This window comes from Plectropomus leopardus, chromosome 11 (assembly GCF_026936395.1).
Source record: "Plectropomus leopardus strain MGB_pleo_1.0 chromosome 11, ASM2693639v1, whole genome shotgun sequence".
NCBI lineage: Eukaryota > Metazoa > Chordata > Actinopteri > Perciformes > Serranidae > Plectropomus > Plectropomus leopardus.
The window spans coordinates 26,644,786-26,666,506 of NC_142186.1; the positions used below are offsets into that span (position 1 = coordinate 26,644,786).

Genomic DNA, 21,721 nt, shown 5'->3' on the forward strand with positions numbered 1-21,721 from the left:
GAGGTCATTTGTGTGATGACGACTAAATGTTAATCTGCTGAGTTAAGATGGTGCAGGTTGCAATGTGCTGGTTAAAACGCTGCGCAGCTCCTTTCTAATTAAGAAAATTCTCAGAAAAGAGAGAAGTATGCAATCAAGAATAATTTGATTATTTAAATTACACCCATCTTCGTGACATTTTACAGCTCTCTTCTTACATCTCAGCTATTACATATTTTGGAAATACTTGCATAAACTCATTCAGTCTTCACACAGTAAATGAAGTTCACTGTCACAGAAACTTTTTGTCCAGATGTTATCATAAAGAAACATCTTTAAAAATTTCAACATGATGCATGACTACAGGGCTCCAGCCTCACCTTGCATCAGCAATTTATCTGTTGTATTAGTATGTACTGAATGAAGTTTTGTATTTATAATCAACTTGTGGGACGAAAAAAAAATCATGGTGCACTCTTTTACTGCAAGCTCACCACTCCCCAGAGATCTCGCCACACCACTGCACACATCTACGACATATGACTGCAACAGCTTTAACCCAATCTGCCTAAGAGTAGCACAAAAGAGTGACGCTATTTGTAGATATTTTCTTTTAAAATACAGTACAAACATGGGATGTTAATCACAAGGTACACTTCGGTGTTGACATCACATGTACTGTAAACTGCCCGTGGTAACAGTAGTATCACACCGCAGGTGATTCAAGACGCACTCACACTATACGATGTTTCTGGTGCTAATAATTTTTAAAATGTGTGTATGTACAAAATATTGTGTAAATGCATTGAACATTAGGTTTGATTTGTAGCATTTTTGCCCCGCTTATCAGGGAAAGCCTTGGCATGTAAACGTGTCATAATCTTAATGTCAAATGGTCTTGGATTGAAAAAATTAAAAATGAATGCCACATGCAAACATCAGAGCAGTTACTGTAAAACGTATGGAGTATAAGGACGCCACACACTGCAGTCTAAATGTAAAATACTGCATCACAAAAGGACATATCATAATAAACTATATTAAAAATCTTTCCTCTTTTCAAAATCATAAATTAAAGTGGCTTAACAGGGAAAAAAAATTGCACTTTGAAACATATCATAAAGAAACTGCAATCTACTTATGGAATAAAGAAAGACACTACAAACTGAGTGGGGCATGACGTCTGAAAGAAGTGTGTGTTTACCAGGCAGGGCGGATCTAGCAAAATGTGCTGTCGAGTTGTATTATGGGAGGTGTAGGATCCAGGATTTTTGGAGCTTCACCCATAATAGGGACTTAAAGTATCTCTGCTTTTGCGTTATAAAGCACCCCGGGGATGATGTTTTTCTGTAGACCAACCCAGAGGCTAATGTCGCCCTGATTCCCTCGTCCAAAACCTATGGGATTTTTCCATTGGATATCTGATCACTGCAGAAAATAAACTGCGGCAAAAAAAGTATGATACTTACACATTTTGTTTAGCAAGATAATCTTCGCAAATGACCACCACTTAAGCCTAAATGTAATCACCAGAAATGAAAAGCCATTGCTAGGCTAAAACGAACTACAATATGGTCGCAACGCCACAGCTACAAGGCTGTAAAGCCATGTCCGGTGCAGCGTGATGACGACTGTTGGCTACTTTAGTCACTTGATAGCGGCCGTATTTTTAAGACACATAAAAGCTTCAGAGTTCACGAGTGGGGTATTTACTGACATTTTTTTGTCATAGAACAAAACGTGAAAGTCTCTCAAGCTTGTATTGACTGAATGTAATACTCACACTTTTTCATTAACTAATCTTATCGGCTACCATTAAAATAAAACGCCTACACAGATAATTGGCAAAATGCCAAATATTGGCCCCAATAATCGAACAGGCCAATAATCTGTCAACCCCTATTTAGGACTCATCACTAGGGTTCTCTGATGATTTTAGACTATTTATTGATTTAATTTTTTTGGAAGTACGACACAAAATTTCTGGAGTACCATTTCACATCATTAGCTATAACATTTACTTGCTAACTGCCTTCAATGCAATGCATTGATAAAATAACTTTTTTTAAATAATGGTGCCCTAAATGTTATCAACATTTACAAAGATAGATGTTGACCAGTATTACAAAATAAAACCATGAGCACCTTTAACAAGACAACAATCTGGAGAAACTGCTGTCATTTTATAATCCTGTACTTTGGTATTTACCCTGTGTGCCTCCTTGGGAAAAAAACCCAGCACTGTCTTGCCATTTCATTTAAACTGCACTTTGTAAAGAAACAAGCAAGCAAGCATCCTCTCAAAATCTAGATGCATGTGTAGGCCTACTGTGTTTTGTCTCTCCATTTCAGAAACGCCACATGACTATGAACCTATTTAAAAATACAGCTGTGTTTTCTATCAGATCACAGCTCACAAAACCAAAAAAGGATTAAGGTCTAAATCATCAGGGCACACCAAGTTCTCTGGCCACCTCATCTGCTCAGTACTCCCTCTGTCAGAGCCTCACAGTTCACTGTTCCCCTAACAGCACCATCTTTTTATTCATCCTCCAGTCCCACACAGCACCAGCTAATGAAAAAATAGACAAAAGCTAATGCAGTGCTTGAAATTTCCTAAATAAAATGGATTTTAAGCATGGAAGAAAAACAGTTTGAGCATCTTTTTGGTGAAGAAGCACTAATATTGTATTTGTAAAGAATTATATTCCATTCTCAAAGCAACTCTACGATCTTAATCATTAGTAACATTAAGGATTACAACAGTGTCACTAAGGTGCCACCTAGATAAATGTTTAAAATTGCATCATCTTTGTCCGATGTTTTTTTTTGTTTGTTTGTTTGTTTGTTTTTTTAATCAGTTAAAAAGCACGAGTTCACCTGCCTTTAAATAAGCACTTCAAGTTATCAGGCTGCTTCCGGACACACACAACTGCCACATGACATCGATGAAATAAAAATACAAAAATCAATTTCGAAGCAGAAGTGGTGCTTTGACAACTTCTTGCGCAGTTAAATTCATTCAGCACTTACCGGCTGTTTTCCTCCCCGTTAATTCAGCGACGTCAGTTTACTCTCAGTTTCTCCTTTAACCGAATTTAACGGTCGGTCGGTTAAATTTAAAAAGAAAAGGACGCTGATTATGACCCGCGCGCGAGCTGTCCCTTGCTGGCGGTCCCGTTAACTGTCCGCGTGCCCTCAGGTGGCGGATGAGCGCGCTCACGTTGCGATGCTATCTGTCCCCAATCAAAGACTCCCACGCGCCTCTCCGGACTGCCAGCGTGACCTTGTCACACCATCCTGTCTGATTAATCAATGTTAAATTACAGTTTAGATGTTTGATACACACGAATTATTTGTCATTTAGTTTCAGTAAAGTAAAAAAGAATAGACTTATTTTCATTTTAAGTCAATCTGTATAAAAATAGTTAAACACTTTGTAATTCAATAAAGAAAATAATAATTATCTTTTTATTTAAAAATAAGAAAATATCATTTTCAGATCAATCTAACTTCATATATTTGTGAGCAAATTTTGTTTTATAATATTCAATTTTTCTATCCATTTATTAACCTCTTATTTGTGCTGTTTTGCACTTTTAAATGTCAGGCTACAGTTCTGTAACAATGATTTTTTAAAAGTTGGATTTGACTGTGAATAATGAATAAAATGTAATAAAATAATTCTACAAAGAAAAGGTATTATTGTAGAAACTGATGTTAACATTTTATGACGGGTTTTATGAATGTGTTTTTGTCCGTGTGTGTGTGTTTGTCAGTCAGAGACACTGAGAGCCTTATCGAACAGGGTTTGGTCAATAAATGCCAATAAAGCTAATTTGAATATGAATTTGAAGGCCAGACAGACAGACAGACAGACGAAGAGAGAACGATCGAGAGACAAAGTAACCAGTGACCATGCAGCCAGATTAGTGCGTGTGTGTTTGTGTGTGTGTGTGGGAGAGACAGCGAGAGAGACAGAGCGACAGTGTGTGTTTACTAATACTTAATCTGATTTAATCTCAGTCAAGCCACCCAAGAAGTGACCTATGATGTCATGAGCTTTGTCATTCTATGGAAATAAGGATCAGATTGGAGATGATCGAGGTCAAGGAGCATCATACTGCAGCAGCCACAACAGTCAGCAGAATCCAACAACATCAGCATGTAAACATTCGGATATCAAACCCCCTGTGCATTTATTTATAAAACACAGGAGGATAATCTTAATCTGCACCCTGTGTGGTTTTAAATTGCATAAGTGTTTGGTAAAAACACTAATTGTAATTGACCCATGGAAAACTGTGCGGGAGGAAGTGGCAGAGAGAAAGTGAGGGAGAAAGTGATGTGGGGAGGGACGATGATGTCATTCACTTAGAGGATGAACAGAAAGACATGAGCTTTAAAAACAGTACCTGCAAATTATATTTTGTTGTTCAATGCACAGAGAATCAGTTTAAACATGGCAGGAAAGTATTCGAATAATGTTTTAAGTGTTTTTGATGATATCAACATGACAACTTAATTTTATTGCTATTTTTTTTAAATTAAAATTTTAGTAGAGTCGCCAGTAGCCAGAATAAAACGCCGGTATCATGTGTTTCAGCAAACCACGGATATGTTACATGTGTTACATTTACACTACTCACTTAACGTAGTTTAGATTAAATGTATATTAGATGAGTTCTGCAGACCGCTGTTTCGAGACCAACAACGACAAAACTGGGTACGGGATGTTGAGAAATTTCTAGCCATGTTTGTGGTGACAAAACTGGGCATTTTTAACAAGACGTCAGGACCTTTCCAACCATGGTCATGGTGACAAAACCAGATTTTTAACGAGACATTAGGACATTTACAGCTTTGATTGTGGCAACAAAACCAGATATTTGTAACCAGATGCTGGGACCTCTCCAACTGTTTTCGTGTGCAAAACTGGATATTTTAAGCCAGAAGTTCAGGTATTTCCAACCGTGTTTGTGGTGACAAAACCAATTTCAAATTTTTTTATAACTATCAATATTTATTGTCATTTTGCCTTTATTTGATAGGAAAGGATGTGCGCTTGAAAGGGGCAAGAGAGAGGGGATAACGCAGCAAAGGGCCACAAGCCGGAAGCAAACTCGCAGCCACTGTAACAAGGACATTGCCTTTGTACATGGGGCACCCACTCTACCCACTGAGCCACCTGGCGCCCCAAAACCAGGTATTTTTAATAAGACATCAGGCATCTCTAGCCATGTTTGTGGCAATAAAACAGGGCATTTTTAAAGAGATGTCAGGCGTTTCTGGTCGGTTTTTGGGTTTAAACAAAACAAGTACTTTAACTCATCTGCTACATACGAATCAAATTTAACATATTAAACGTACAAATGTATATTTGTGGTTTAGGAACCAGGCAATGCCAACAATTATTCTGGCGATTTGTCGTTACCAGAGTCGTCCCTTTAGGGGTTTAAGGTGCTGACCATGAACTGTAATGTCCCTTGTTCAAATGCAGTCTGAGACCCTTGTTTCATGTCCCTCTCCATCTAAAGTAACCTGTACTGGCATAAAAATGTATACTTTTATACTTTTTTTACTTCCAGATTTTATTACCATCTCTCTCTTTCTGTTCTTTCTGCCTTTCTCTCTGCTATAAATCCTCCAACGAAAGGCAAAAAAACATTTAAAATGTGGTCATCTGTGTTTACCGTGACTGGATGTTCTTGTCTTATTTAAACAGTGTTTGACTTGATTTGATTGTGGTAAACCGTTGGAGCCAATGCAGCTTAAAATAAACAATGAGAAATGTTCATCTGGGACCAAACGTTCCTTTTTACTTATTTGACTGGTAATGAAGCATAAAAACACCAGCGGCGCTCGTTTCTAACAGCTCAACAGTGAGCCCACATTTCCACTATTTAGCTTCAGTCGTGGCTTCTTTACAGAGTGGCATTTACAATGAATCATTTAATGTGCTGCAGTCATTTGGAAACTTGATATGAAGCTTTCTTGACTTTGGTTTCATCATTTAACAGGAATATTTGCAGCAGGGTGGCAAAGTGAGGAAGGGGATTATCCTTGCAGACTCTAGATTCAAGCCAGTGTGTGGCCTCACTTGAGCACTGCAGTAATTAGTTCATTGTTATTACTGGATGAGTATGTGGGGATGCAATACTGATGCTGAGCCACCAGTGGGCAGATTAAAACAATTTTTGGCATCCGTGAGTGAGCCAGCAGTTAATGTTAAGGACTTAAAAGTTTTCATTCTAAACTGGTGATTAGCTAATCTGCAGATTGACCTGAGGCTACACACCTGGTTACTGAGGGCCTAATTACAAGCCAAGATTTGAAACCAGCAGCTGTGCAGACATTAAAGGACCACAACTTCACACCTTAGGGTGTTTTACGACTTAAAAGATGCTAAACAGGGACGACATGAGAGAAACAATGCCTGCTTGCACATTTGGTTTTATAGACGAGGTTAAAGTGGTTCGTGAAGCATGCAACACGTGTCTTTAGTGTTAATGGGAGTTTCTTATGAATAAAAGAAGTGTTTTAAGATTTAAAAGTTGATTTCATTACTTAGTTTTGACAAGTATTCAGAATAAAACATGGGAAGAGCATTACTAAACTGTCCTGCTTAGTGAGCAGAGTCGATTCCCCTGCTGGCTGCAGTGATAACGTTTCATGTGCCGCCTGTGGAAGGCTGATATGATTTCTGCAGATGGAGCAGCAAAGTCAGGCTCAGTGTCCTGTAACAGGTTCCAGATTTTGTCATGGTCACACGAGGTCCAAATCTAATGCACCGTGATTTCAGGGATAAGCGCATATTGGTTCAATGTGTGGTGCCTGCCCTCTGCAGACTCACTTCAGGGGCCAACGCAGATCACAGATCCCCTGCACATCAGACGAGGCGTCAGGAGACTTGCACTCGCTAAAAACTAGATATCAAGCTCAAAGTGTGCGCAGGTCAACAGATCCTCTCAGGTCAAGAATACTGCTGAATCAAAGGAAAAAGGCCAACCAGACCTAAAATGAGATCAGTTGTTTTTGTCATTATTGATTTCAACTGCTGATTATTTTCTTGAATAATCATTTAAATATTTGTTTGATCGACAGAATACCGCCAAATAGCAAAAAATGCCCATCACAATTTTTTAAAAGCCTGTGGCAACATCCCAATATGTCCTATTTTATTCAAACCACAGTCTAAAACCCACAGATATTCACTTCACTGTATTCACTGTCATTTAAAACTCAGAGAACGAGAAAATATTTACATCTGAGAAGCTGGAAACAGTTACTCTTCTTGAAAATTAAGCTGTGATTATCAAAATAGCTGACAATTTTCTCTGTCGACTAATCATTTAAAGCTGGGGTTGGCAGAACTCTGGAAATATAACCTCCTCCTGCAGTTCTCCCTTCTCCGTCCTAAGCCCCTCCCACCAGACGACCACGGTAATATGCACATGCTTCATACAGTAAGCCAGTGTTTCCCATACAGTGATTTATTCAATCTTATTTCACTGATTTTTTTAATCTTATTTCATTAGGCTGGTTTCAATGAACCCTCAAATGGTGCAAATTGAAACTGCGGATATAAAATATGCCTAGTGAAAACAGTCTGGCTGCGTCATACGCGTTCTTGTATTTATACTTGCCTCTGCGTGATGTGTGTTACTGGAGAATACCTCTAGAGGGCACACAAGAGAGCTCAGGCCATATACAAGTGCCGGATGTGTGGGATTTAAACAACAGGCGTTGCAAACACTAGAGGAGGTTACTATCATGTTAACGCTGAGATCAAGGCTGAAAAAGCGGCATCATTGTCAGTGGTACTGACAGGACTTTAAATCAATGGGACAATGGGGAGTACGTGTCTCTTGTGTTGTTTACTATGTCATATCCGCTCGGCGTCCACACTGCCCCTGCTGTTTACATACATACTGCATCTCGCATTCACGTTGCGTTACTCTTGAGGACGTACAGAGCCGACGCACCAAACCAACGCAGGGGACGCATGGCAGCCATCAAGCATAGTCAACAGCAACCATATCTCCAGCCTAATGAGTCCAAAAACCCGCAAATAAGTTTGCATTTCAGCACCAATTTCTTCGTCTCAAAGTCGGTGAGTTTTTCGAATGGGTTTTTGGTTAGAAGCCTTAAATAAGGGCTGTGATTAACACAAGCTGAATGGACTTTCGCGTTTTGTTCTGCGACATAAAATACGTCAGGAAATACCCCTACTCGCGAAATTTGACACTTTTATGTGTCCTTAAAAAAGCTAACAAGCAGCTAAATGAGACTACAGAACGTCATCACACCAAACACGGCTTTACTGCCTCGAAGCGGTGGCGTCGTGCCCAAAGTGTAGTTCGCTTTACTCTAGCATTAGCTTTTTACTTCTGGTGATTACATTACGGCTTAAAAAATCCTGAAGATGGTTTTGTTAAGATTATCTAGCTGAACCAAATGTGCGAGTATGAGAATTGTTGGTTTGCCGCAGAGCTTATTTTCTGCATGAATCCAAAATCCAATAGAAATCCCGTAGGCTTTTTGACGAAGGAACCAGGGCGACAGTAGCCTCCAGGTCCTTCCTTCATAAAAACACCTCTCCTTCGGCACTCTGTAGGACAGCCCTCTCTCTGAAATAAGCTGCGATTGGCCAAAGTCTCCCTTACAGCCTACAGTTTACAAAGCCTGAAAACAGAACCAAAAGGAGCTGCATAAGTTGAATTTGACCACTTGAAACTACAATATGGTCAAAGTTTGTCATGAGATGTTTGCCCAATGATACCTAGAATAAAACTGCTTAAAATCACCATTCAAACAATCACATTTTACTTATTCAAAAAGCAGATAGAAGCATGTAAATTATGTCTTAAATATATTTGTTACAAAGCAATGTATGGAAAAAAAAGGACAGGACGAATGACTTGAGGTAAATGTGGGTGCATAACCACCTTAAATCTCTCCATGTACTCACACAGTACAAACTCTTGGCTTGAGGGAGGAGGGGGATCAATAACTCATCACAAGTTGTGAATCAGCCTGGTCCAACAACCATTTGTCACACACGAGAAAATGTCCGCCCATTTAATCAAGACAACGATACCGAGGACGAAATTGGGTAAGCTAATTAATGAAATGAATGGAGAAAGCAAGGACGGCCAGGAAAAGGTTAGGGAGCTGTTAATGTTTACGCGTTGGGGCATTCGTCAAGCTGTGACTACCCACTGATTGGACATGTTACGGCCCCTTCATTTGGGTGGGCTGCATAAATAGATGAAGATATACAGAATAATAAAGACTGTTTTTTTGGGGGAGTGTGAGTGTGATCTCAAGCTCCATTTTGTTTTTACAAGCTCAACCTCTTGTGAACTCCCAGTAGCACAAAGACACCTCAGGGAAGCTTTGGCCTCACGATGTCCTGACAGTTCAAGTGCAGAAACCACAGAATTCACAATATGTGGTATAAAACATTTCTATCTGACAAGAACACAATTAGTATAATGAAATGCACCAATTAGACTCCGGTGTAATCCATTCACCGTCACAGTCACGTTGTTACAGGTTTCAACTGCGATACTGCAGCTGCTGCTGTGTATATAACGAGGCTGAATTGATTCATTGATTAGTTGATCAACAGAAAAATAACTGTCATTGTCAAAGTCATTTTCCAAGCAGGAATGCTTCGGCTATGTGTGTTTTGTCAAAGTAAACAGAGTAATTGAGGGTTTTAGACTGTTGTTTTGACAATTGTAAATGGATATTGGGTTTTTTAAAAACTATTTTCTTACATGTTATAAACTAAACAAATAATAAAGAAAATAATCAGAAGTTAATTGCCAATAGATATTTATAGTCCCTGTATGTAGTGAATATCTGATGGGGCTGATTATATTTTGCAGAGTAGAAACACACAGATCGTCACACCAAGTAGCTCCTGTTGAAAGGCTTTTAAAGCTGTGATGTCTTTTGTGAGCTCTTCCTCACACTAATGAAAAAATCACCAAAATGTCGACTCGAAATCCTTTAAACTGAAGCTACTTATGTGCAGATCTATTTGTTTCTTCTCTGCATGATATTTCATCTATCAAGCACCCACTTCATTGGATTCTGGGATGTATGTGTTTTTCTGCTGATGATATCTTAGCAAACAAATATTAAAGGGGCTCTAAATTCAGAGCGTATGAGATGTCGGCACACAACACGGAGGTGGCTGGGTTTGCAGCTAGCAGCCAATGGTGCTAACTCCATAAACAGAGCTAACATGGTTAATCAGGAACTCGAGGGTGGATGCTATGCTTCCAAAATGACGCCATCCCGATACTGACGATAACCACTGTATGAGCATAGTGCAAATTGGAGGCACAGTCAGTGCCAGTCACATGCAGCCTGATCAGATTACCACAACAAACCACAGAGAAGCTCCAATTACAACACACACAGACATATCATGACTTCATTCTCTGCTCAAGATGTCTCACACACCACTATACCTTTACATAGCAGACAGTGTTTTGCAGGTAATAATGGTCTGAATGTCACATACAGACATAGGCATATACTTTCTATAGAAAGAACATGTGCATTTGACCTCCAGGAAAAACTTAAAAACAGGGGACTTTTATTTTGACAAAATTAAGGACAATTACACCATAAATTGATGCAGAAAAGGTACAAATGTGTGCACATACTTTCACCAGAGTGCAGGAAATTAGGTTTTTAATGCTGAAAATCTTTCTGTTGGAGGGCGCTCAAACGTACCATTTCATGTGTCCCTGCAATGTTGAAATAAAACCTACAGCCTTGCATACAGAACCGTAAATAATAGTTACAGTCAGTGATATAATCAGTTATAAGCCTGGTTATATTTTTAAAAAATGACTACATACACAAAATTAACCATACTGCACTTAAGGGCAGACTATTGGCAGGAAATACTCATTTAACAACCTAAAATGCAAACAAAAAATTGAATTAATCAAATAAACCACCAATACTGTTATAGCAATACAGTTTATCATGTTGGCAATTAATAAACTACACAGCCGATCCTTTTGAATACAAGTATAATCACCGACTATGTCCTCATTTTAAAAGTCATTCATAATCACCACAAGAAAGTGAATGAGTAATTTTTCTATGCTTTCATCTCCTATATTTGCATACTAAAGATGGATGCAGAATAATTAAGTGGGAAAACACAAGCAGTGCAGGTCAGAGCGCCACAACAAAGCCCATAGCTCAGGTAAATGTAATTAGAAATTATATAAAGTGTCTGCACGGACTGAGATTGATGTGTTCTGACAAAGACAAATAAACAGCACAGCGCTCAGACTTCTTTCAGTCTCTGTTCCACTCCACTCCTGTTTTTCCATGTTAAAGTTAAGCAATATCCGTTCCCAAATGTCACGGTACATACTGTTTCTCCTTTTTTCCACTCCTATAAATGTGAGACGTACAGAGCACCTGATATCACTTCATCAAATCTTTTTTTGCCACCTTGGCACTAAAGCCTCCCTCTCAATTTCCATCTAATAAGTTGTTCTACCTGTCTGTGTCCTTGTGCGAGGGAGCCTCGGCTCCTAATACCTCCACGCTCCTCTCCCCCCTCTCCTATTTTGGCATGCCTGTGCCAGGTATTTGTTCAAATTCCTCACACCCCGTGGGGATAGGTATGTCCCCCCCTTCCACCCGTCCCTCTCTCATCTTTACAGCCTGTCTCTGTCTATCTTATGTACGCCAGCACATGTATGAAGCAGACAACGTGGACTCCCCGCCACCAACATGAGGCGTACAGCCGACACATTTTACTGGCTAGTCACAACTGAATCATTTCCAAGTTGTTCAGCCCCTTGAAGCTGGCAAACCGCAGCTGTGGGTTTGACGACGGCCGGGCCAAAAACAACTCGGCGGATAACAGGCAACTGTAAGTTGCTTTTGATAACTGCTGAAAGACCCGTTTATGTTGTCAGAGCTTTAAGTCAGAGCACTTATTAGATCTACCAGTTAGACTTTTCTCTGACATGGAAAAATGTTGATACAGGCAAGTGTGCTGGATAATTAATTTCCTCTATAATTTAAACACCAAATCATCGTATAAATCCCCGGTGGGGGTGCGAGGCGCCTTGTGTTTGAACATGAGCTGATGTGGTATTGACATTGGGTCAAAGTTGAAGTGCATTAGTTATTGCAGTGCGTCATGAAAGGACAGCAAACCAGTGATATGCTGGCTCGGTCCGTTCGTCTCTCTGCCCGTCCCACAGAGAGTCTAAACTCTGCAGAGTCAAACTCAATCTCACTGTTAGACTAAACGGTGCAGTTTCATATTCGTGCTTACATTTTTCGGGTATCAAACAGAAATCGAGATCTCTGTACACACAAGGTCATGTCCAAGACAATCTGCCATGGCTCTTGACTGACCTGTTTCTCTTACGGGGGAGTAACCTCACGACCTTCGGGTGACAGAGGTGGTTTCTATTACCACTAATCCAATAAATATTCCCTGACCCACTCTTTGTGTTTATCAAGAATTTAGGTTGTAGATTAAAGAAAAACACTCCAGAGTCCAAAAGGGAACCACAGATCACGTGTTATTCTTTTACTGATAGAACCGTTCAGGTTTTAACCCATTAAGGGGAATACCAAATAAAGGCTGAGGAAAGTCAGTATTTGTGAACATGCGCTTCTCTCTCCCAAAGCTAGAAACCATAAAAATATGTCTCAAAACTGTGATGTCATAGGGTAAAAATCTGGAACTGCTTCATAGAAAATCAGAGCGTTTACAACAACATGAATAACCCGTTTATGATCCGGTTTTTGGAGTACTCTGTTTATGTGTTTAAGCATGTAAACGGCAAATTCTGTTTATGAGAGACAAAGCTTGGGCGAAGTGCTCTGAAAGAAACAGAGATGTATACGCGGCTTGTGAATAACTCAATTTCTCTGTCCTCATATAAACACCATATCCCAAATATGATCATAACCAGAATAAGCCTCAGAAACAGATTAATCATGTCCATATAACCGCAGTCAATGAATGGGAGACTGCTGTCGTGGACGCAGCTGAAATCAATTGCCAGTTGTCTACCCAGAAGTAATTGTAATTAGCGCAATGTAACGGTAATTCGAACAATCGTTCTCAGTTATGAAACAGAAAAAACACCCATAAACTCACAAAACTCACCTGTGTGCTCTGAGGGTTATCTACAACATCTTTCCCCATTCACTGTCTACGGAGCAGCTCTATACTTTATACACCACAACAACAGAAATTTAAATTACAGTTCTCTAGGTTATGAATTTCAGATTTGTTCATGTGTGCTAATACTATTTGAATGTTTTTGACCACAGGAAGAACAAACATAGCTTTTGAAAATAGGTGAACTTTCCCTTTAAATGGCCCTTTATCCACTTTCGCACTATTATCAAGGGTCACAGGAGCTCAGAGTGTGATTCTTTAAATCGCCATTTGGATCTGCATTATGGACGACCATAAACACGTCATTTTGATTTTAATGCCACTGGCAATAACAAGGTTTACCTTATTGCTGAGCGACTAAAAAAAGAGGCAATAGAAGTCATTTTAAAAAAGACTTTCATTTACTTATGTATTCTATAGTTTATCTTCTACATTCTTTAAAGTATACATAAAAGTACATTAACAGTGTTGTTACTGAATAAAGCAAAGTTTTGTAAATCCATCATAATAAATTTTAAATGGCAGTGGCCATGTCTTTGACTTATACAGCAATGGATTATTTGCCAAAAAAATGATGTTACAATACCATTTATGGGCTTGACTTTGGTGGAAGTGAGTTCACTGGGAGATTTATGCCTGGCTCAAAGGTATTATAACCATTAGAGAGTCATCAAAGTGTGATCAAACTTACTGTAAATCCCCTCAAACATGGCTATAAACTATAAGAATTTAAAAACACACACTAATATTAGCTTTATCTGCATGTTAAATTCTTCTGCCGCTAGTCAGAGCAGCTGCGGGCTGAGCAGTGGTCATAAATTAAAGCAATGGAAAGGGGCTGTAATTATGATAAGTTTTAAATGCCTTTAACATTGATTCTGTATTATTTTAATGACAAGCTGATTTCAACCGCAAACCTCATTTAAAATGGCAAAATAGACTCTTCCTGTTATTGCTCCCTACATCAATTGCTGGAGAGTGAAATACATGATTAGGGAGGTCATTGTCATATATTCTGTTGCTGCTCTGTACTAAATGAATGCAAACTTGGGGTCTCCCTGGACCCCTGTTCATATTAATATTCATTACCCCTCACTCAGCACCACATCCCACCCCCTTTCCACTCACACACACTCCTCTCCCCCTTCACGCAGACACATGAAAGACTGCAGTGAGCAGGGCAGACAGCAGAGAAGTTTGCAGGCTGAATGTCACCATATATTCTCCTCCTGATGCAGATAAATAATCCTCATCTAAAGACTCAAGAATTCAGAGGATCTTTCAAAATGGGAACTGAGTTTTTCCACCAAACAAATCCATGGGATGTTATTTTTACAGCACCTGGAATCAAACTCTTTTAGGTAAGTTTTTATAAAATAATGACAATAAAAATAAAGATTATTGTGCGACCATGCATGTGATTAGATCTATAGAAATATGGATTATTGTCTATATTGCAGGTTTTTCTTTAGCGCCGATTAGGGCCAAAACATAGGCCGATATGAAACAATAAAGTGTTTCTCATGCATTAAAATATGAATAACGAATCGCAGTATTTACAGCGTGAAACTATTCTATTTCTAATCGCCTAAAACTGTTTATTGCTTACAGCGCGGTCTAGCCAAATTTATGCTGAATCGGCTTTCCTGTGGATTTATGTAGCTCTTGGGTTGCAAGGTTTTTTTTAAGGAAAATATTCAATAAAAATGCATGCAAACAGTTGCATTTAGCAGTTTAAAGACAATCTGATTTAATGTTAATGCCCTGTCCTGAATGGGCCTCTAGCACAGCTGTTATTTAAAGAGAGCCGGTAACGTATGGAGGCGCGCGGCTCCGCGGGGGTTCGGCTGCTCCTCCGCAGTTCAACAGTAGCTCTTAACCCCGGTGCAGGCCGGGTCACCATGTGTCAAAAAGGCCGTTTCTGTCAGGCACCCCGCGTCTGCTTTGATCTCTCTGATTGCATTTCTGCAGAAAATCATCAGTCATCGTCTAAAAGTATGAAGCATGTCTCAAAACTGACAAAATCATATCACAAAAAGGCATCGTAAGATACAATCCCGCTGTCATCTTCTGGGGCAAACGGAAACTGTCAAAAATGTGAGTTTCCTTTGAAATTAAAATATAGAAAATAAAGTTAAAACTTGTCCGTCCGCCTCGTTGTACCATCCACTGACTCGGCAGATTTTCATGCACCGCTCCACATCCAAACCACCGGTGCGCAAATACGCACAACATGAACCCAGATATATAAACTAAAACATAACCATTTAAGATTTGTTTACACGGGAAAAAAAGTCACTCTTCAGTGTTTCTCAATTATCCTAATTGTTGTCCAAATGCTGACCTCCAGGAGGAACAGGCTTCTGAGGTTTGAAGATTTACAGCCTTCAGTTGGAGCCCTCCTCCTCTGAAAATCCAATTATTTTACTAAAACCATGACAGCCTCGCCTGGCTCCCTGTGAAACTATAAAACTGTAAAGGCTGTGCCAACCGGAGCAGGTTTCTGCTAAAACATAAACCATCCTGGTTTTGCTGACATTTTCATTTCGGCTACATGTTTATATGACTTTATTTTCTTTATCTGGTGTCATGATTCACGTTAAAATCCCTCAGAGATCCACATCAGTTTTAGCTTTGCTTTGCTTATTTAACAAATAAAAAATCTACAAAGAAGAAGAGAAAAGTATTGATGAAACTAACAAAATATCTTTTTGTTCTTACTTTTGACCCACCCCACCTCCCTTCTCTCTATCTCCACATCTTTCTCTTTGCACTTTAAAAGACAATATTCACTGACTGCAAATTTTCAAAACTTTTAACAATTCACATCATGGAGCTCTCAGGCTCTTTGCCCCCACCCTCCCCATACACCTTCCCTATCATCCCCAATTTCTCTGCTCCCTCCTCCTCTCCCTCCGTCTCTCCGTCACCCAGCGTGGCGTCCACAGCTCTCTTCTGCTCCTTCCTCTCCCTCCTCTCCTTGCTGGGCATCACAGGAAATCTGTACACTCTGGGCCTCCTCCTGAGGCGCAGGAGAAGCAGGAGAAGACGAGCAGGACCAACCTGCTGCCTAATGACAGTACCCGTACCATCCTGCCTCGCCAACTCCTCCTCCCCTTCCTCCTCTCCCATCTCCTCTTCCTCCCCCTCCTCCTCTCTCTACCTCCAGGTGCTGAGCCTTGCTCTCGCTGATCTGCTCTACCTTTTCACCGCCCCCTTCATCGTGTACGATAGCCTGGCGTCCGGCTGGGCCTTCGGTGAGCTCGGCTGCCGCCTCCTCCTGAGCCTCGACCTCCTCACCATGCACGCCTCTATCTTCACTCTCACCATCATGAGTCTGGACCGCTACCGAGCTGTGGCCCATCCTCTGCACACCTCCTCTTCTAACTCCTCTGGCCTGCTGCGAGTGGGCCTGGCCTGGGGCCTGGCTGTGGCTCTCAGTCTGCCCATGATGATCACGCTGCACCTGGAGGATGGGGAGAACCAGGAGGGCCAGCTGTGTGTGCCCGCGTGGGACGAGCAGAGCTCCAAAGCGTACCTGAGCGTGCTCTTCTGCACCAGCATTCTTGGTCCCGGGCTGGCCATCGGAGCACTTTATGCAACTCTCGGTCGCCTTTACTGGGTGTCTCAGACCAGGCCGGCTTGGGCCAGCGGGAGCAGCACTGCTCCCCGAGCCCCCAAACCCAAAGTCCTGCTCCTCATCCTCGGTATCGTCCTGGCCTTCTGGGCCTGCTTCCTCCCTTTTTGGATCTGGCAGCTGCTGCCTCTCTACCAGCCCGACCTGCTGCGGACAGTTCCAGTGGGGACGCAGGTGACAGTGAATCGTATCCTCACAGGACTGACATATGGAAACTCTTGCGTGAATCCGTTCTTTTACACACTATTGACTGGAAAACGAAAACGCAGCCGGCAGACGCTGACATCAGCCAATCAGCTCAGCCGCAAGAGCAGTCCGCTGCAGTAGTGTTTCTGTCTCCAACAGTCGAGACAATGTTAGTGTGTACATATATGTGTGAAAAGGTACTGTATATGAACGTTTCATGATTTCTATAATAGGCACCAAAGACCATCGATTTAGACTTTGCCTGCAAACTAAGGTCAGAGAACAATGCTAAGCTAATGATAGCACTTTGTATAAATGCGTTGTGACAGAGCTTCCTGTTCAGAGACAATCAAAAAGACAATCTCTGTAAGACGTGTCATCTAATTAACGCTTGAACTAAAAATCTTTCCCAAACTTAAGTGGTCATATCAAAAAGTGTTTCTTTTATTGCCAAGTTTACATATCGATAATTTGATTTTAGATTTTTTTTTCAGTATTTCAATGATATAAAGAGAGTCTTCACATTAAACTAGGCCGTCTCTGTGAAGAAAGACACAAATGCTTTGAAATTTGTGCTACATGATGAGAGAAAACAGAGAAAAGGGACACTTGCTTAATAAGTAGAAAACCTACAACTACCAGAATGCATTGCTCCTGCTGATGGATGACATCACAAACAATGGCGGCGGATCTCGTATTACAGTTAAACAGAAAGCTCAAACATGTTTTTAAAAACATCTGAGGTGAGAAATAGGCAACTTTGTAACAAAATCTTGGTTTATATTTTATCAGCTCTGCTTAGTTTGACCGATTGTTCTCCATTTTTTCAGCCGCTGCGTTCACTGTGCATGACGCAGTGTGGCGCCCACTTCCTGTTCCCAAAGTCTTGCTATTACAGCTAAACACATCAATCATATTAGGAAAGAAACAGGCAGTACAGCAACAGAATCTTGATTTATATTCGATCAGCACTGCCTAATTTTATTGTCTGATCGTATTTCAGTCTTAGTTTGACAGAGAGGGGCGGGTAACTCTCTTGATCGGCTGTATACTCTTTGTTTCTGCTGCAGCAGCAGGGTGGTGGGCAATACAAAAATTCAGAATTACAGCCTGTAGGTCGAGCAACAGCGCGAGAGCCAGGAAAATACCATCATTTGGGGGGATATGTAGGCTATGATTAGACTGAGGGAAGTTTACCACAGTTCATCTCCACACACGAAAATCTGCAAAGTATCCTGTTAATGATAGTGTCCGTCACCATGGATAAAACTTGTGTCTATGGTAAATCAATACAATGGCATTTTTTAAAATGAACAGTTACAACAGTCATTAACCCAAATCAAATAAAAAAAAAATTGTTAAAAAAAAAAAAACAACAATATCTCAAATCAATCAAGTCTTTGGCTTCTTTGTGGTTTGAGCATTTTGATTGGCTGTTAAACACTACAGGAAACAGTGATGTCACCACAAAAATAAGGCAACAAATCACCCTCTCTGTCTCAGTGAAACAGATGCAGTAAAAACTGAATCAGACGTTTTCTAAAAATCCAAAGCTGTAGTTGTATAACTTGTGCTGTCTTCTGGGATTTTGTTGCCATTTTGTTGCCATACTCATTTGAGTCATTGCACTGTAAAACGAGATTATTTGTTGAAGTTAAAAAAGTTAGTGTCCAGGCTGCCATTTTTTTTATTTGACTGAATTTGAGAAGACAAGTTGACATTATAAAAATTACCTCAACTTGTCTTCCCAAATTCAAGAAACTTCAAATTTTAAGGCAGCTTCGTCTCTAACTTCTTTAAGTTAAAAAATTAGTTTCTTTTTATACTGTGTGCTTTTAAATTCCTATAAAATCAAATCAAAAATCAAATTAATGGAGAGGAATGATGCATACAGTCAGCAGAGAACCTGTACTGTTTACAGTATTATGAGGAGAGCAGAGTTTATGCCGTATTTTGCGCATACATGAGCATTTCCAGTAAAAACCCTGATGCACTTCTGCTTGTTTTCCAAGAACTATCAAAGAAAATGTTTGTTTTTGAACAACCGGCTGTATCTGGTCGGGCCCACGTCGGGACATTTTTCTGAGACATTGTTTATTGACTTAATGAATTATGTTTGAACGAGTCAACAGTCTTTTGTTTGCTTCCCCTGAACCCTAAAATATCCAAAACAACTGACTTTTTTTATAATCATGACCTGCATGTTGGGTTTGAAAATGTACTTATTATTTTTGAATCATGCATCGCTCTGCATGGCGTCAGCGTGTGTTGATGATGTTTATAATGATTACATAATATATAGCCTTGAATAAAGAGTATGCTTTGTGTATTTCACTGTGTGATTGGATCTTTAACTGGGGTGAAAAGGGGGAGAAAGTAACTATTCTGGTCATGCAAAAAAAAACATAACTGAAGTTTACTCAAAAAAACTGGAAAACAATTCAATAGTGGCAGAAGAAGCAGGTGTTAAAGGTGCGTACGCTTAAAAAAAACAAAAAGACAATGATTCCTAGCGGAGAAAATTCCTTGAGTTGTGTTCATACTTTTGTTTGTGTGTCTGTGTCAGCATGTCAGTGACTCTGGAAGGTCTTCCCCGTTCTTGTGTATACACTCGCTGGCTGGTGTCTGCGTGTCTCCCTGTAGCAGCGGCCCGTCTCTGTCTGTCTGACTCAAAGGCTGCACTGTGCTGTATCGCAGACCCTGCTGCTCTTTGACGCAGATGAGCAAATATTGTTGTTTAACAGAAAGGGAGTGAGGAAAAAGGGGGCGGGGTGGTATCATACAAGCATGGCGCTCTGGTCAGAAACATGGTGTTATTTTGGGGGGGGGCGTCTTTGAGGTCGAGGGGTCAGAGATGCTGCCCATGTGATTGTAAGGTCCCTGGTTCAAGTCCAACAGGGGACTATTGTTACATCATCTCCAATATTTCTCCATTATTTGTTAATTTCCTGCTTTATTCTGCTTATTTCTATTGAAAATTAAAAGGCTTTAAAAAGGGACAGCCGAGGATTAAGGAAAAATGTTCACTAAAATACAGGCAGCAGCTTCAGAATAAAAGGTCAGGACAGATTTGAGAAGAGCTGCAATGAATCATCGATAAGTCGTCCACTATTAAATTAATCAGCGACTAATTTGATAATAAATTCATTGGTTTCCATATTTTTTATGAGAAAAAAAAAGAAATTTTCTAAATTCAAGTTTCTTAAATATGAATATTCTCTGGTTTCTTTACTCCTCTATGAGAGTGAACAGAATATCTTTAAGTTGTGAACAAAACAAATTATTTGTGGACATAATTTTGGGTTTATAGAACCACTGATCAGAATTGCAACAGAAAATAATCAACAGATTGACAGTAAAAATAATCGTTAGCTGCAGCCCTAAATTTGACATATTGTAGAACTGTAAGAACAACATTGGCACGGTGTAACTTACAGCAGACGTAGGGCTGAGGCAAAATATAGATATGATATTGATATTGTGATATAAGAATGGATATCGTCTTAGATTTTGGATATCGTTATATAATAAAGCTGTAATTTCCTGAACTAACCAGACTGTCCTGGTAACAGTTGGAACTTCTCTATTGTTTGCATTCACCCACGATATCAACATTACTGATGGTTAATTGTTAAAAAACCTCATTGTGTAAAGCATTTATAGTCAACCGTACGATATCATCACAAAAGTGATATTGAGGAATTTGGTTAAAAATATTGTGATATTTGATTTTCTCTCTCTTTAAAAAAAAATCTGTTTCAATCCTTTCTAAAGTTTACAGCATGTTTGCATCTTTCCCTCAAATAGTGCAAACCTCTTTACGAATGAGTAAACAAACCCATGAATAAATGAACCATTAATAAAACATGAGCCTAAATTGGCCAAATTGTTCCATTAAACAATTTCATGAGGAGGCTGTTTTTCTTTACATTTAGATTTAAAATTAATTTAAATTTGCACTGCAGAAAACCCAAGACAAGTTTATACAAAACAAATCAACTGCTGTATATTATTAATACAAAAATAAAACTTCAAATCAACACGTTTTAAATCTGCACTACCGCCCTCCAAGAGAAGCGATTCTGAAAAATATTTCAGGCCTGGATGAAATGTTGATACAGAGTACGGGGAGAGCAGATAAAGAAGTGGCAGTGACTGTTTAATTTTTAATTAAATTTAATGGTGTTTTTCTTTGTGCACCCAAATCATACAGAAGGACCATTAAGCTCTATTAACTGTTTAACTGTGTTTTGACTTGACATGCAATAACTTCTGTGTGATTCCATGTTAAATGAGACCTGAATTGTGTAAGGAAAACTAAAAAAGAGGGTTTATTTATTTGCACATAAAGTGCAAACATGCAGAACCATTAACTGAGAAGAAGAAACCCCCGAGGGCTGCAGCAGAAGCTGCGTTGGTAATACCAACAGGTTACGGAGACACATACCAAAAGCATTTGCAGGCAGCTTGTGCGTTTCTCTGCACTGTGATGCCGTTATTTCTGAAGCCTTCTGTAGTCTATACTGCCCACCATGTGTTTCCATTTACCTGTGCTGGCTACCTCTGAGCATAACGTTCCCACTGCAGTTATTATCCGGAGCCCTGTGCGGTCACACCACAGGAGGCGCTTCTGTTGTGAAGTTAATGTAATATCCATCCACCTTCCACAGACAACTGAGGCCCTCTCAGCACATTTGTCCATTTAAATGGAATTTCTTGCGGACAAA

General features: G+C 39.9%; 2 protein-coding genes across 4 annotated transcripts in view; one reads left to right on the forward strand and one right to left on the reverse strand.

Annotated features, from left to right (window-relative positions):
* kcnj14 (potassium inwardly rectifying channel subfamily J member 14) overlaps positions 1 to 21,721 on the reverse strand; it is a 43,811-nt gene that overhangs the window by 15,010 nt on the left and 7,080 nt on the right. For 2 of the 3 annotated variants that reach the window (XM_088084466.1, XM_088084467.1), the window contains exon 1: positions 3,013 to 3,191. The exons of the other annotated variant lie outside the window; for it this stretch is intronic. The gene's annotated coding sequence lies outside the window, so the exon portion shown is untranslated. Of the gene's footprint in view, positions 1 to 3,012; positions 3,192 to 21,721 lie in introns of those variants that run through there. 3 annotated transcript variants of the gene reach the window in all.
* On the forward strand, positions 14,343 to 19,307 carry uts2r3 (urotensin-2 receptor 3). The gene is made up of 2 exons (XM_042504001.2): positions 14,343 to 14,532; positions 15,954 to 19,307. The coding sequence occupies exon 2, from the start codon at positions 16,002 to 16,004 to the stop codon at positions 17,133 to 17,135; it is 1,134 nt and encodes a 377-aa protein (XP_042359935.1). The 5' UTR covers positions 14,343 to 14,532; positions 15,954 to 16,001; the 3' UTR covers positions 17,136 to 19,307.